General features: G+C 42.4%; 1 protein-coding gene across 2 annotated transcripts in view; it reads right to left on the reverse strand.

The window, feature by feature from the left end:
• The window catches only part of bcap31 (B cell receptor associated protein 31), a 66,720-nt gene that overhangs the window by 21,695 nt on the left and 28,431 nt on the right, over positions 1-16,594 (reverse strand). For both annotated transcript variants that reach the window (XM_060932409.1, XM_060932410.1), the window contains exons 6-7: positions 7,724-7,853; positions 973-1,073 (exon numbers count right to left, since the gene is read on the reverse strand). In XM_060932409.1, the coding sequence (XP_060788392.1) occupies positions 973-1,073; positions 7,724-7,853 (231 nt within the window). The remainder of the gene's footprint in view (positions 1-972; positions 1,074-7,723; positions 7,854-16,594) is intronic.

The following is a 16,594-nucleotide window of genomic DNA, read 5'->3' on the forward strand; positions in this document are numbered from 1 at the left end:
TATTTTGTATTTCATGCAGAGTTTCGGAAGGAAAAGTCAGCGTTATGGATGTGACGAAATTCCGTTATGGATGTGACGCGTCTGAAATAGACATGGCATATGTTTAGAAAATCAGCAATTTAACCACCATAACCCTTTGAAAAACTCTCTAAATATCAGCTAAAACTATCAAAGTTCTTAAATAATATTTAGGATGGCTATTGTTTTGCTGTTTTGTGGATTTTAGCATACGTTTCTGTGGCTTGTGGCAATAATATAGAATTGTACATGATCAAAGTTGATTTTAGCTTGGGGTTTACATTATAAGAAAGAAAGACTGACAGTGACATATTAGGTTGGTTACAAATTGGTTCAACTTATTCACATCTGTAAAATACAGGCCTAGGTGATATCTCTGGGAGTGGTTTTGATGTATTACATGTTGCTTTATTTTTGCATGGTGAGGTTGACATTTACATGGAATTGCCCCAATGTAGGGTGTGATTGAGATGAAATGTAGTCTAAGCTCTGGGTAACACCACGTGTCCGTTTACCCTGGTTTTATTTTACTTCTTTCCGTCATCAATAGGCTTCATAGTCATTTGGTGTTTGGCCCCCTAATTATTTTTTCATCCGATCAAAGTAGAGCCTAATTTACTCAGAGCTTGCCAGGTGCATTCAGGACAAGATTCCGAGGATGTCTGCAAATTCTCAGGATCTTTAAGTTGAGTTCAAAAGGTGCTGTACCATATCATCGGACAGTGGATTTTTGGTTCTATGTCCATATTCTGCGACTGGAGGCAATGTTTGCAAAGAACGCTTGGACGCCACAGACCCCTGCTTGCAGTTGTATGCATTTTTTTTTAATAATCTCCATTCCTGTATAAGCATGCTGTGTTAATAACAGTTCTCTTTGTATGAGACTTTGGCAATACCGTACCTACACATCACCATGCCAGTGAAACTTATTGAAATGAAAGTGTGCGTGTTAACCTGTAATTTGGAATGCTCCTCGAGCAGTCGATCATACTCTACTGTCAGATTCTCTGCCTGCTTTTTCATCGTCTTCACGTCACCATCTGACTTCTGAAGAGCTGCACAGAAACAAAAAAAAAAACAAGTCAAAAAGAGAAGCTGTGCACTTGTATCAAATTACACCACCAACACACACCCATACACAGAGAGACTGTTTGTTTACGCAACAGCATCTATATAAATTACAGGTCTTCCTCAATTTTCATCCTGTTCCACACTGAAAATGGATCATAAACACCAGCAGGAACGCCTGAAAGGACTAGACTTGGCGTTCTAGTCTAAATTAAAAACACACTGAGGAAATTACGCAAGTTAATTTGTAAAAACAACTTCACACAAACCAATAACAAACCTGCAACACGTTACCGCCCACAGGACACAACAGGCCACTTTTTTTTTTTTGGTTATTTTTGTTTATTTTCTTACTGGCCTCGAATTTGAATTTCAACGAAACTGGCAAGACTCCCAAGGGCGGGGGAAAATTTTGTAGCCAGGACGTGGAGGAAGGGGGAGGAGGAACAACACAGCAGTGAACAAGGTGGTCAGTCAGTGGCGCTGAGAGTTAAAAATGTTCATGTAGGGGATGAAGTAGAGACAAACTTCAAAACTTAAACACACAGACACATGCACAGTTAGACTACACCCAAAACTTTCTGCCTTTCGAAGCGTTTGTTCATGCGACAGGGTCACACTGACTTGTCCTAAAACATAAAAGACTCCGTTATGAGGTGCTCAGGTGTCCTCCAACCTCTCAACAGGCGTTGTGAAATAATTACAAACAGGAGCGACATTCTGACCCTATCATACTGGCATTTGCTCGAATACGTCGTGCAACAGTCTTTTTAAATTATGAAAACAGACGAGGAAGAGATTCATGAAGTTCATAATCTAGGGCTGGGCGATATGAGAAAAAATTATATCACGATATATTTTTTCAAAATTTTCGATAACGATATATATCACAATATAAATCAAATCACCATTTTTGTATTTTCTTTAATTTTCTGCTCAAAATATGAACATTACAAATTAGTAGTTCCTTCCTAATTAACAAAAATAGCTTAACAAGCCTTCAAGTTTCACAGAACCAAAACAAACTGGATGCACATTCTTTTGTTCTTTTTATTCAAATGAATAAACTGAAACTGAAAAATAAAAACTATATACCATTGTTAATCATTTGTGCAAATTCTAGCAGCTTTCAAATAAACATAAGACATATTGACATGTAAACCTTATGCTGCAAGGAGAAAAAAAGTGCAATCCTGTACGTCAGTGTGTTTAAGGTTTTGTGTAACACTTTGTTGTATGTCCGATTTTAAATATCCAAAATACCTCCACACAACCGAAGATCTCTGGCCCTTCTTTTCAACGATGTCCTCCAGGGCAGTGCTCTGACTTTCCTGTTCAGAACTCCGGTCAGTTGGCTTCTCGCTCATTTTTATAATCACTTTGTTTCACGCTTTGTTGGAGAAATGCTGCGCTCCTGCAAACTTCACCACAGCCATGCTGTGCGTTGCTGCTACACGTTTGTGTGTGCACGCAACCTAACTTGACATGGCTCTCTTCCAACTGATTGGTTACGTGCGGTACTGTTTAGTTATGATTGGCTATTCGCGTGTCTGTCAAAACTTCGGATGAAGTAATTTTATTGAAGGCGTAGGCTTATCGTAGGCATATCGTACGTGTCTAATTTCTAATCGTAGAGATTTTATATCGTGAATAACATCGTAATCGTAAAATCGCCCAGCCCTATCATAATCTATCCTGCATCACACCTTTAGAAAGCAATTTGAATCCAGACTCGAAACAGGGCATCATTTTCTACAAACACTTACGCTACGTTCACACTGCAAGGCTTAATGCTCAATTCCGATTTTTTTGTGAGGTCGTTCACATTAACAAATATATGCGACTTGTATGTGATCCTCAGTATGAACGAAAAGCGACCTAAAAGTGTTCCGCATGCGCATTGCAGGATACGACGACGTCACACGCAGTGAGCATGGCCAGTGTTTACGGAAGTAAAACCGCCCGGTTGCGGTATGACTCATCCAATCTAGCTTGAATCAGCTCCCTAACCTCTGCGTCCTTCCATTGAGAAGATTCAGAACCTTCACAGCCCGAAGCGTCCCTCGCATTGATGTCATGCGCAGGGGCGCAGATACGTTTTTTGAACTGGGGGGGACAAAGCTACCAGCAAACCAACCCCAACCCCGATATGCCTGTCAAACTTCTTGTGGGTTACCATAGCAACCAAGCTCGAGCTCGCAACCTGTGCAGTCTGCGCAGCTCAACCAACCGAATATCAGTCTTTGTTTTGTTTTATGTGAGTTGTTGCAACTATGTATACACTGCCGTGCACCTCAATAAACCGAATGGTAATTAGTCTTTTGATTTTTCCGTGAGGTTTGCCTTATGCAAAGAAAGACAGCATAGACGTTTTTATCTCCCTATAAGTGGGGGGGACCGAACGAGGTGAATTTAAATCTGGGTGGGACGAGTCCCCCCCTCTATCTGCGCCCGTGATTATGCGCCATGTTGTTGTAACCTTTTTTTGAGAGACCCGCCGCCTACTTCAGCGCAGAATAGTGACGTTTGTGGCTTGTTGATGACGTGTAAGTCGGATGAATGCGACCTGGCGGTTCAGACTGAAGTCGCATATGAAAAGAGCGGATAGGGATCGGAATTAGGACCACATATCCAAACGGCCTGGGTCGGATTTGAAAAAATCGGATCTGTGTCGTTCATATTGTCAATAAAAGATCGGATACAGGTCACATATGGGCGAAAAGATCGGATTTGAGTCACTTCAGCCTGCAGTGTGAACGTAGCCTAATTCCTTTATCTGGCTGAATGTTCATGAGATCGTTAACTCAAGTCATTGTCTACATCAGCACCATGTCGAGAAATATTGGGTATTCAGTTAAAAATGAACACATCAAGAACACGAGCAAGATTATCTTCAGAAAACCTGAAACAAAAACCTGTACATGGGGACAACACAACACGTCATTGTTAGAAACCAGACAGTGACTTGCATTTAAATTCCTCCCAGAATGCACTCCAAATTAAACCAAGGATTCAACAGGTGAAAAAGCATGCACTGCTCTACTTTATTTTGACCTCATCCCACACCATATACATCAGAAGACATGTGCGCTCTCTACAGTCCTCGACTAGCAAGCTAAAGCCACACGTCATTTCCAGTAAGCAACAGACAAACGAAGATCATGGCCTGCAAGAAAAAGCTCAAAAGGTGATCAGGAAATCCATCAGCTCAAATCTGACTGGACTGATCAGTTGTGTTTTATTTTTAATGGACCACACCAGTGCTAGACCGACATGTTTGATACGCATGCAGACTGTAGCTCTCTGAAAAGCAAACAGAAAAGTGGCAACGCTATGCATGCTGCCAGTTTTAACTCTTTACCCCTTAAAGTGCATATTCTGGACCAATTTTTTTTTTTTTTTTTATATGAAAGTACGTCCCTTTACACACTCATCCAGAAGGGTAATTTTGCACAAGGCCATCTGTCTACAGCAGAAAAAATAAAATAAAACACGTCTGGAAAAATCCCAAGGGAGTCTGGAGCCAGATTCGTGACGTTATCTGCGGAAGCGCGAGCTTGCACAGTTTCAGTGCACAGCCTGTGTAGACCAAGCGCTCCCATTTCTCTCTCATTGTCCGGTCTTTTGGAAAACGATGAGTACTAATCCCATCGTGATTGGTGTTGCTACACCCTTCTATGATACATCTGTTAACCATTTTAATCATTACGCGATAACGTTGAAGAAATTTGCAGAAAACCACCAGGTCGTTTTCTCAAACAAACCAGCGCTGGCGTAGGATTCAGAGGGAGGCGTCCCGCACGCGACGTCACGAAAATCAATGTTTCCCGGGAAATCCAAACGCCAAGTTTTTTTCAGAGACGGACCAACTCGCTTGATTTCAACTGAATTTTTCTGGTATTGCACAAGGTAAAAAAATGTGCACAAAATGCAAAAACGTGACAGATATTTGACCAAAGCTTAATATAAAATAGGAGAATTACATTGATCTTGCTCCTGAATTTACCTGTGATATGCACTTTAATGATGACCCCGTGTATATCCCATAATGACGACATATGACGACGGCGTGTATGCTACATAATGACGACATTTGACGACTTTTTTTCTTGTAAATGCGTTCTAAGGGTGAACAGTATACACATATACAAGGGTGGCTGTAGCAACTGCTTTAAGGGGTAAAGAGTTAATGTAAACTACCCTCAAATTCACTGACTGGTGAGAGAACATGCATTTATTTTTGTCCGTCTGTCAATCTTACTGTGGTATAACACCACCACCACCATTAATAACTTCAAGTGTAGAACACTTCATATTTAAAATGCAACTGAGCTTAATTAAAAAGAACAAACAGCAGAAAAAGCAGCAGTAGTACTAAGCCACAGCAAGCATCAAAGAGAAATTAAAATAAATATTATTTGACAAGAAAAGCAAACAATACAATTTGGCATGGATAGCCTGATGTTATTTGGTAAGCAAATATTTTCTTAAAAAGTGTCAGTGTTGGGGTGTTATTGTGATAATATGACCCCCAATATGTCGGTTTGTGTGGAAAGCTGTTTGGATATTTTGCAAATGTTTGCACAGTTTCACAATCGAATTAAAAAGTGCTGATGACACGTTTTTGACATCTTTGGCGATGTTTTATAACATAAAAAGTAATTCCCGATGATCCATATATTAATTCACGAAGGCACCTATTTTACAAGTTATGATAAAAAACGTGGCTATTTGGGCAAATTTGACAGGGCTGCAGCACCCAGGAGACGGAGGAGGAGGAGCTATATGACATCAGCGAAAGAACCTTCCTCCTAACTTACCAGTTTGTTGATGCGACAGGTGTTCAGTTGGTCATTATTAGTATTATTATACATTTTATATATATATATATATATATATATATATATATATATATATATATATTTATTTATTATGCCTTCGCGTTGTGTTGCCAGCTTTTGCTCCAAACCCCACAAGGATGGGGTAAGTTTATTCAAGTTTCCCAGGGATCCCGAGCTGCATGCGAAGTGGGTGAAGCAAGTCAGGCGCACTCGTGACAAGTGGGAGCCCTCACCAACATCCGTCCTGTGCTCTGAACACTTCGATTTGGATTGTTTTGACACCCTTCCCAGCTTAAAAGAATCTCTTGGGTGTTTAGTTCAGCACAAACATGTGCTGCTACCATCAGCAGTGCCTACAGTGTTGCCAGATTGGGAGGAATCCTGCCCAGTTGGGCGGTTTCAAGTGCATTTTGGTGGGTTTTGAACATATTTTGGGCTGGAAAACGTCAGCAGTATCTGTTGCCAGATACTGCTGACGTTTTCCAGCCCAAAATATGTTCAAAACCAGTCCTCCTGTCAGAACGTGTGTTATGAAATGACATAAGATAAAGGTACGTAGAGCTATAGATTCTACATGATAACCATAAATGTAATCATAAAGTCGGCGTGATATCAGTCATGTATTTGCTTGTGAAAGCTTGCGGCTTTCATGTAACTGCCGCCTAGCAACGAGAGGCAAAGGGTAAAGAGGGTAGGCTATCATAGATTCTATTCGGAAGAGATCAACACAATTCTAGACTCCCAGAAGAGGAAGAGCTAGCACTAGAGAGTTCACCAGCGTTTTCATGGGCCATTTCCATTGAGTAGAACAGCCAGTGAACCGCAGCGTGTTCTTCCGCTGACGTCACAACATGGCCGCGAGCCACGGACCCAGTTTTCTTGCGCTGTGCAATTAAAAGTTGGATATTTGCGTAACAACAGCTTCTTTTCACGTAATTATAACAGAAATCTAACATGTTTGCCATGTTGTATAGTTTATTTAAGAAATTGCATAGAGTCATGTTCGTGTCATCAGCACTTTAAATGTAATTTATTGGTCTTCAGACATGTCAGGCCTTTGTAGAAACGTTATCTTTGCCTCAATATACTCAATCCTTTCCTGCTGTGTGCCACTTGCTGTAGCTAGCAACTTTTTTTTTTTTTTGTTATTACAGGCATGAGAAATAAAAACGTTTTTGGTTTGAGTCAGACATGCAAAGCGGTGTGTGTGTGCCAGAAGGTTTGTCATCGTTGTTGGGTGGTGAGTGTTCAACCACGGACTTTTTGGTGCTTGGTTTGGCATGCTTAACAATTTGGCCCTTGGGAAAAACTAATTAGGGAACCCTGGTATAGTCTACTCATTAAGCCTTGGAAGAATGGGGGGCACGACCCAAAAAACAAATGCTCGTGTCCTAAAACAACAGCCAAAATCAGGTCACAATATACAAACAAAAAACAAGCCATAAAGCAGTTTGGAAGGGTTTCTAATTTGCATCTTTAGAGTCTCTCCTCTCTCTGTTGCTTAACAACTTTTTGGTGGAACTGGCATGTTTATTAAATCAATGCACAAATTATATTTTTAAGCAACAATTTTGACAACAGTAACTTAAAGGTATAATCAGTAGTTTCAGTGAATGTTAGATTGCAATAATGGTTTTGCCATTTAACAAAAAACGGTCAGCCACTGCCCGTCTTTGCAGTGTACACAGCACCTGCCTTCATTAAATTCATCTGCATCACACCTCTTCATCAATGTGTGCGTGAGTCACTCTTTCCTCTCAGCCCTGAGTGTTGGGTTTCATCAAGCTGACTCATACCTTTCTTGGTGGCTTCGAGCTCATCCTTCAGCCTCCTGACCTCCTCCTTCAGGGCCTCGCTGTCCTCCTCTGCATTGCTCTTAGCCTTGCCTCCCGCCTCCGGGATCTCCACTCCCGCATCCCTCAGTTTCTGCGCGCGCACACACACACACACACACACCTCAGTAGAGTCCGCTTCATACAGGTTATTCCCAAATTAAAGCTTCTGCTTCATAATCAGCAATATGAGCCCAACACTGATTGCTTTCTACTGTAGTATCTAATGATTAAAACAACCCTAAAAGGGCGCTGTAGCTTGGCATAGCCTGCACATTTAAAGTTAGAAGCCTTTAGTCACAGAGAACAGAGCACTGATTAATCACCTCGGACTGAATCAGGCTGCGTTGGACTGTGTGCTCAGAAAAGACGGAGCACTGTAGCAAGTAGGTTTTGATGTTTCAAGAAGATAAAAGCCCATAAATAGCCCAAATCCAGGCAACAAAAAGCACAAAATGGCACACTTTCATGTCACAGTCAAGAGGCTCCAATAGTGGCTTCTTGATCACCCATGTTCAAAGAGTAGGAAAAGGGGAGGGGGACCTTGACCGTGATAAATTAAATCCCTTCAAATAATTGTTTTACAGGTCTACAATACCAGACAAGAAAAAAAAAAGGACGACACCCCCATATCAAGTTCTAATCCCACCAGCCAAGAAACAGAATCTAATGCGACAGTCAGTGCGTTTACATGCACATAGAGAGAATCGAATTTCTGCCGTTGCTTGACTGAAATCGAAGTTCAAAATGCCATGTATACACCTTAATTCAGCTGAAATTGAACCGAACTTGATTTCTCGGAATCGAGCTACACGACCTAGTTTATGCGATTTCTGCCGAGCTACTTAGTGCATGTAAACCCTATTGAGCTACGTATTCGAGCTACTTACTTCAGCACTGCCCCTTCCGGAAGTGACGAGACCACAAGGGAAACACAACAGCCTCGGTCGGCATGACAACTGCATGAATCTTTTCTTTTTGTGGCATTGTTTGCACTGTTAAAATTTAGCTCACTTACTGTATCACCAAATACATCTGTACAGCTGTTGCATAGCTGTGAATTGTGTACATAAACAAGTAATTGTGTGTGTGTGTGTGTGTGTGTGTGTGTGTGATATACATATATATATATATATATATATATATATATATATATATATATATATATATATGTCCAACATCTGAAGAATGTCAATAAAAACAAAACAACTGAACTTTGTGTGTGTTTATTAAGACACAAGTTAAATTGTAAGCAAAAAATATATATATTTTTGTAAGCAAAAAAAATGGACTTTAGAAAACTATTATTGTGCAAAATAAGTTGTCTTACAAAACAGTGGTCTGCGCAGGACAGTTTGTAGCCATACAGTCTGTTAGAGCAAGCCTAACAGCTTGAACACGGAACTGCCAGTGTTGCCAGATTGGGGGTTTTAACTGCATTTTAGCGGATTTGAACATGTTTTGGGCTGGAATACGTCAGCAGTATCTGGCAACATTATAGCTCTTCTTCATGACGACAACCGGAAGTGTACCAACACAATGGGGCGTGTAGCGCCACGTGTGGCTCGGGTGCACAATAGCCCGATTTCACTTGTGCATGTAGGATTGGATTTCTCTGGCACCCCTGCTGGGACCCTTTGCTCGATTACCGACAGCAGCTCGATTTGGACGTGCATGTAAACGTACTGAGTGAGCACAGACTCTCAGATCGCGGACAGTACAGAATGGAAAAGCGTCGCCTGATCTTTTAATTGACTGTCATTAATAGCCAATTATTAGACTATTTTAACTGGAGATTTGCTAAACCACTGATCACTTGCCAATCGGCTCTTAAAAAACTGGTGCTGCTTAATGATAGCCAGAGCAATGACAGACTGGAGATCAGTCACAACCTGTCTGTCCGCAGCACCTCTTCTTGCCATGTGTGTGTGTGAGAGAGAGAGAGAGAGAGAGGTAGGACATTTCATACAGCGCAACCTGCCAAGCTCTCGAGGTTGTTAACACCCAGCACTGCCAGCAGATAAACATTCTCACACCCTTCTAAAAACCAGTCACACATACAAGTGTTCATTTCAAGATTTATAAGTTTGAAATCGTTCACCAAACTCAAAACTGAAGTGTTCATTAGAGGAGCTGAACATCTTATTTATGGAACACTGTCATGCTCTAGACCTCATGAAGTCCAACACCGGCATGATGAACTCTGACCCCATGTGGTGCAACACGACTCAATGCTGAGAGTTACCGCGTGGTACTGCTGTTAACCAAGACTCAGTGGTGTTCCCAATGGCATGGCAGAACCCAAATAAGCTACCCAAGATCCATTTCTGACCAAATATGCAAAGCTTTTTTGAACTCTTGGCGGAAACAACTTTTCCATGAGCAAGCAATTGCGCAAACCCTGTACAAGAATGCAGTAAGTCAAGTTCATCGAGAGATAGTGGTTATCTTATTCTTTCCTTATCAAAAGGCCTTCACTGAAGCAGCTGGCTTTTCATTGTATTCACTACTCCTAAAAACTGTTCAACCTTCTGCCTTTTTTTTTAAAGCAGACATATATTTAATATTAAACATTCAAAAGTACGCAATTCCAGAACAGATTAAAAGGTCATGAGGTGCATCATATCAGATAAGTACTAAAATGTGCAATATCGCCATCTACAGTGTGGAACTACCAGAACAAAAAACGTTATTATTTCAAGAACATTTTTTTTTTTAAATACACACTTTTTTTTTTTTTTGATCTGGGAGATGCATTTCACCCACACCATTTCATTTATATTACCCACTTTTTCCCCCTTTTTTAAAAATAGAAATTCTCATATAGGTTGTTCTGCCACAACCTTTATTTTCCCTCAAATGGCTGCTCATTCCCCATCACAGAGCAGCAATAACTATTCTCTTCTGTATAGACCCTTTTCACGTGACGTCACGACAAACGCGGCCGCCATTTTGGACATGAACTACCAGTAGTCTACCACAGCCAACAACGAGGAACGACGGCGAAGCATCGAAAGGAATATAGCCATCAAAGAAAGTTTTTACTTTCAGCAAGACTTCCATCATGCCATTATATTGTTGTGCACCTGGATGAAGTAACCATCAACACACAAGGCAAGATTTATCATTTTATCGGCTCCCGACAGATGCTGACCGACGGAGAAGATGGATGGTCTCTAAAATATTGGCAAAATGTTGTTTATTGACATAGCAATCGTGTGTAACGGGAAGCATTTGCATATCCTAAGTGTTGTGTTTATATCAAAGATAAAATAAACCGATATGACAACGACTGCTGCTGCCAGGTTGGGGACACAAACTAGTAGGAAGGAAGTGTGCCAACAGACTTCCTTTGTGGTCGATTCTGCTTTAAGGTAAGATGCATTTAATTATTCGTCTGCTGTGGGTTTGGAATCGGTAGCCTGACCGATTCGTTCATGTTTGTGGTGCCATTTGTTTGTTGACGCGTGTTGAAATGGAAGATTGGTTGTTGACATGATTTCCAGTGATGCTTTGGTGCTGCTGTGGATCAGATGTGTTGAGTAGCCTGACTGTTTTTTTTCTTGCGTGTGGTATCATTGTTGACGCGAGGTTGTTTTTTGAACATGCCAATGCGGACACGATTTCCCCTGATGAGTTATGACTTCAGACGCGATGCGTGTGTGGAGGTGTGGAGTCCGCGTGATATGTGCGTAAGATAGGCTTCTCATGTGTTTGGAGATCCGCGCTCTGAGACAAGCGCAAGCACCCCCCCAAGGGAAAAAAAGGGACCCCCCGAAAATATCAGCATAGTTCGAACACTGGGTTGGAGAAAGTAATGGCAAATAGTGAGTGCACAAACCATAGAAGGTAAACTGTACACAGCGCCAGGGCAGTGTGATGGTATGTCTACTTTTAGGTTGTGTTAGCTCATCAATGAACACACTCGTCACTCGACGAGTTTCACGTCTTTACGACGGATACTTAAATGTGTGTTAGGTATTATTGTTGCAGTCTAAGCAGTCATTGTAGCAGCTAGATGAGCGAGAACCGAAAGGGTCTGTGCCATAAACTGTTATTTCTTCATGTCCAAAATGGCGGTCGCGCTTACGAAGGTCACGTGAGTGAAAAGGGTCTATACTTGAGCTCACAAACATCAAGAGTTATTCTAGTCCATGGAGGAAAAAAAGGTAACAATGCAAAATAAACATTTTGCATCCCCCATCTTAGTTTTCTGAACCTAGATCATAGTCACCCCCCACGCCGATATGATCTTCACAAAGAACTCGGACATGACTTTTTTTTCCTTGAAGCTTCATGTCATTATTTTATGCCATTTTTCACAGACATGTTCATCATAATTCTTCAGTTTCATTACTGAGCAACGTTAACGTTCAAGTTTGTTTTTTGTTTCACAGTTTATTGCTGTGCAAGAAGGTGATGCTTGTCACCTGTATCACTGTAGGATGGTGAGGTTAAAAACATTTTCGGCATGGATATTCTGTCCTGAAGACAATTTTCTGAGAGAATGTGCATCAGTTTCTCTTCTCTCTAATTCCTTATCAAAACTTCCCACATCCCCGAGCTCCAGTTTCACTTCAGCTGCCATGTAGCTAAACCAAAGGCATCCGACTCTGTTCAAAGTCGGTCTACGCAACATGACACACATCAAGATTCCCTGGGTCGAGCCACACTCCAGTACATCAACGTCCCTCGATGAAGGATGCTGAAACAGCATCTCAGGGGTGATTATTCAAATCTACAGATTTGGCGACTGTGGCAGCGGGGGCGTGGTCAAGCGTCGGTCTGTGAAGGGAGGGCGGAGTCAGGGAAGGTAAGTGGCAGAATCACTGCACCTGACGGGAGTTAACCTGTGTTTGTGTGTCTTCCCCAGTGACCGCGCCCTATAAGAGGAGAGGGAGCGCAGAGGAAGGGAGCTCTCCTGACCAGAACACGCGTGTGTGTGTGTGTGTGTGTATATATATATATATATATATATATATATATATATATATATATATGAGTGAAGATAAAAGCTGAAAAGCTAAAATAGAGTTACTGAGAACTCAGTTCTGGCCTGCTGTGCTTCTGTGCTCCACCCTCCCGGTATAATTCTACAGCGACATAAAAAGTGAGCAGCCATGGCCTAAAGATTCGAGAAGCAGCCTTGGGCCCCAAGGCTAAGGGCCTCTGCATGCTCCTGCGACAAGGCTTTTGCAGACAGTTGTAATTTATCGTTGAGCGGGGAGTAATAGGCGTGCGCGATGTTATTCACCGCCACAACGCAAGGGGGCGCGAAGTCGCTAGGAGTAGTTGGTGGGTGTGGTTAGTGGAGTGTTTATCCTCCGGTTACTTATGACGAGAACTGGAATTGTATAGATGTACGTACTTCCTCACTTCCTCGATCGACCGCTCTTCGTGCTGCTCCATCTTCGCTCGTGTTTTTAAAAATGGCGGTAGTGAAAACAAACCAAACAGGGAAAGTAGGGAAGCAGAAGTGTGTGTACAGCGGATGTAGAGTGGACCAATCAGAGCCCTCTTGTCTGCGACACTGTCTGCGAGGCTTCTGCGGTGGTCACAGTTTTCGGGAGGTGCGCGCAGAGTGTCTGCGAAGGGGGGGGGGGGGGGGGGGGGCTACGCAGACGCCATCTGCGAGGACTGGGTTGTCAGCATAAATTGGCCTTAACCCCCAACTGCTCCTCGGACGCTGTAGTATAGCTGCCCACTGCTCTGGGTACGTGTGTGCGTGCTCATTGCTCACTTGTGTGTGTGTGTGTTCACTGCTTCAGATGGAATTTTCACAAGGAAATTTCGCTGTGCTTGAGTGTACTTGACAAAAAGGCTGCTCCTTCTTACAAAACGAATCTTAAGTTTGTCAGCTGTTTAAATAAAACAGGTTCTAACCCTCATATTACAACACCTCTTCGTCAGTACATCCTGGACACGGCTGCCTCATGGACCCTGTCTTCTCTCACTATTTTTAGTAAAGGACTTGTGCTAATTGCAGACATACTTAATATCTTGGTCCCCGTCAGTCATACCGGTTTTCAGATGATCTTTTGATTGCATCAGCTCCAAAACGCCAACGGCCTCATATTAAAAAGCACTGGATGCCCTTTGCCAAGTTCTTCATTACGGTGGGAATTCTTAGAAAGGTCAAAGTCGTTCATCTGAAGTTGTTTTCGGAAAAGAGAAGCACCATTTGAGTGTCGAGCTCAATCGGTCTCATTTCCAATCTGTAACAAGACTCGATAGTCATGGACAGCCTGCTAAATTTTAACTGCATCTTCATTCCAACCTCAAAACAAATCTCATAAGGCTGATTATCATCAAGTACACTAGGTATACGTTAGAAACTTAGTAAGCCAGCTCGCTTAGTAGGTACGAAGATAATCCCAGAGCTGCTTTGAAAGTGACTGGGAGTAAGAAGCTGCTGAACAACAAGAACGCCTTGTGCAAGCTCTTACCATGCCCATATCCAGGTATAGACCCTTTTCAGTCACGTGACCTTCGTAAACGCGACCGGCATTTTGGACATGTAGTGGACTTCGGCTCAAATCGGTTTGAATGCGAGGAAGGCGACAAACATAAAAGAAAAAGGAGCGAGATGCAGAAAACTGTATTTACTAGTTTACTGTAATTATGATCTGGCAGCTATTTACACCGGATCCAGTGTAAATAGCTGCCGGAGCCAACGTCCGAGATTCCGGAGCACGCTCGCTCGCGGACCGGCCGGAGCCAGCGCGCTCCGGAACCTCGGACGTTGGCTCCGGCAGCTATTTACACTGGATCCGGTGTAAATAGCTGCCAGATCATAATTACAGTAAACTAGAATGGAAAGTTAACAGCAATGTAATGCCTTTTCTGGCTAATTTTATTCGTCTTACCTCCAACAAAGTGGTCACTACACAAGCGTTGGTATGCCGCTATCCATCTTCTCCGTCGGTCAGCAGCTACCGGGATCCGATAAAATGATAACCCTTGCCTTGTTTGTTGATGGTTACTACATCCAGGTGCACAACAACATAGTGGCATGATGGAAGTCTTGCTGAAAATAAACACTTTCTTTGCTGCCGTTCCTCAATGTTGGCTGTGGTAAACTACTGGTAGTACATGTCCAAAATGGCGGCCGCGTTTGTCGTGACGTCACGTGAAAAGGGTCCATAGTACTCCAGGAATACACAGAACATGCAAAAAATGAAGTGGTCCTGCTCGTGAAAGGGCAAAGAAAAAATACCAGGTTGGTTTCATCCCAAAAGATTCCTGTTCCTATAGGAACGTTATGGGCTTTTACTTGGTGTGGTTTACACTGGAGCCAGTTTTAAGATACAACACTGAGCGTGTTCAAAAGCAAGAAGCTGTCACACTGTTCTCATCTCATTTTAAAAAACGAATTTAAAAAACAACCCACATCACTGTGTACAGAATCAAAATGCATCAAGAGTTTCTCACACATCAGGGTATGCTCAATCAAATTTAAAATGTAGCTGACCAAAGGATTACTACTACTACTAAGTTTTCAGAAGGATTAGTAGAAGAAGAATCAAATGCTGTCCTTAGTGTAAAATTATTGCTGCATTTATCATTCCTTAAAAAAAAAAAAAAAAAAAGTCAGTCCTCTCAATTAGCTTGAGCTAACTGAGAGGACTGCACAGTGGTGTACTGGTTAGCGCAGTCGCCTCACAGCAAGAAGGTTCCGGGTTCGAACCCAGCAGCAGTGCGAGAGTGGAATTTGCATGTTCTCCGTGTCTGCGTGGGTTTCCTCCGGGTGCTCCGGTTTCCCCCACAGTCCAAAGACATGCGGTTAGGTTAAATATGGGACGGCCTTGGGCTGAGGTGCCCTTGAGTGAGGCACCTAACTCCCAACTGCTCCCCGGGTGTTGTTAGCATGGCTGCCCGCTGCTCTGGATATGTGTGTGTTCACTGCTTCGGATGGGTTCAATGCAGAGAGGAAATTTCACAAAAGTGTGTGATGAATAAAGCTGTGCTTTCTTTCTTTTCTGTAACGTATCCCACAGAAATTTCCAAAACATAGGCACATGCAGCTTTTTCTGCACTTGTCCACCTTTGTTCACACCATCTTCCTGCTGGCGTTCGTCACTGACAAACATAATTCATTGGTGACAGAAAATTACTAGCAGTCATTACGGTGACAAATGTATGTCATCTTGATGGTTATCATAAGTAACTTTTTATAGAAATCTTTCAACGAATCCTTCCGTTTGCTGAAATCCAATCCCAGTGAAGAGATGGCAGGAAGCCAGAGTGTAAACAATGAGCATGTGCTTGTGACTAATAAAAATCGACTGCATACCGTATAACGACCAAATGAGCGCCAAGCTTTTGAACAATCGCAGTACGTCTTAATCGGCCTGACGTGGTGGTGGAATTATCTCTGCGTGAACCGAACAATGGCATAGTCTAAGCTGACGAAGTTTTTTGGGTGGGCTTCTTCAAGCACTGAAGATGATTTAAGGGCTGAAACAGCCACGAGGGAGGCACACTCAGAGCCCCAACAACATCGGACAGTGTCAGTAATACAGGGGTCGGTAAGAAAACACCAATGTGAAAGTGCTGTTAAGCTGGCAAGCGACTGAAGGGAGCCATAGTTAGTTTTTTTTTTTTTTCTTTTTTATCAGACATCTAATTTTTGGGTTTGTTTACCTGACATGTTTCGACGTACAACTTCCGTCTTCCTCAGAGTGTCACCGGATGTTAATTGGTGACGCATCTTTTATCAGCTGCTGTTTCTGAAGGCGTGGCCTTCCTGTCTGGTTTGACAGGTCGGTCACGCCTTCTACTGTCTGTTCGTCCCCTGCAAGATGTGACTCCAGGTATGGGAGAGCATGTATGCTC

Source organism: Neoarius graeffei, chromosome 10 (genome assembly GCF_027579695.1).
Source record: "Neoarius graeffei isolate fNeoGra1 chromosome 10, fNeoGra1.pri, whole genome shotgun sequence".
NCBI lineage: Eukaryota > Metazoa > Chordata > Actinopteri > Siluriformes > Ariidae > Neoarius > Neoarius graeffei.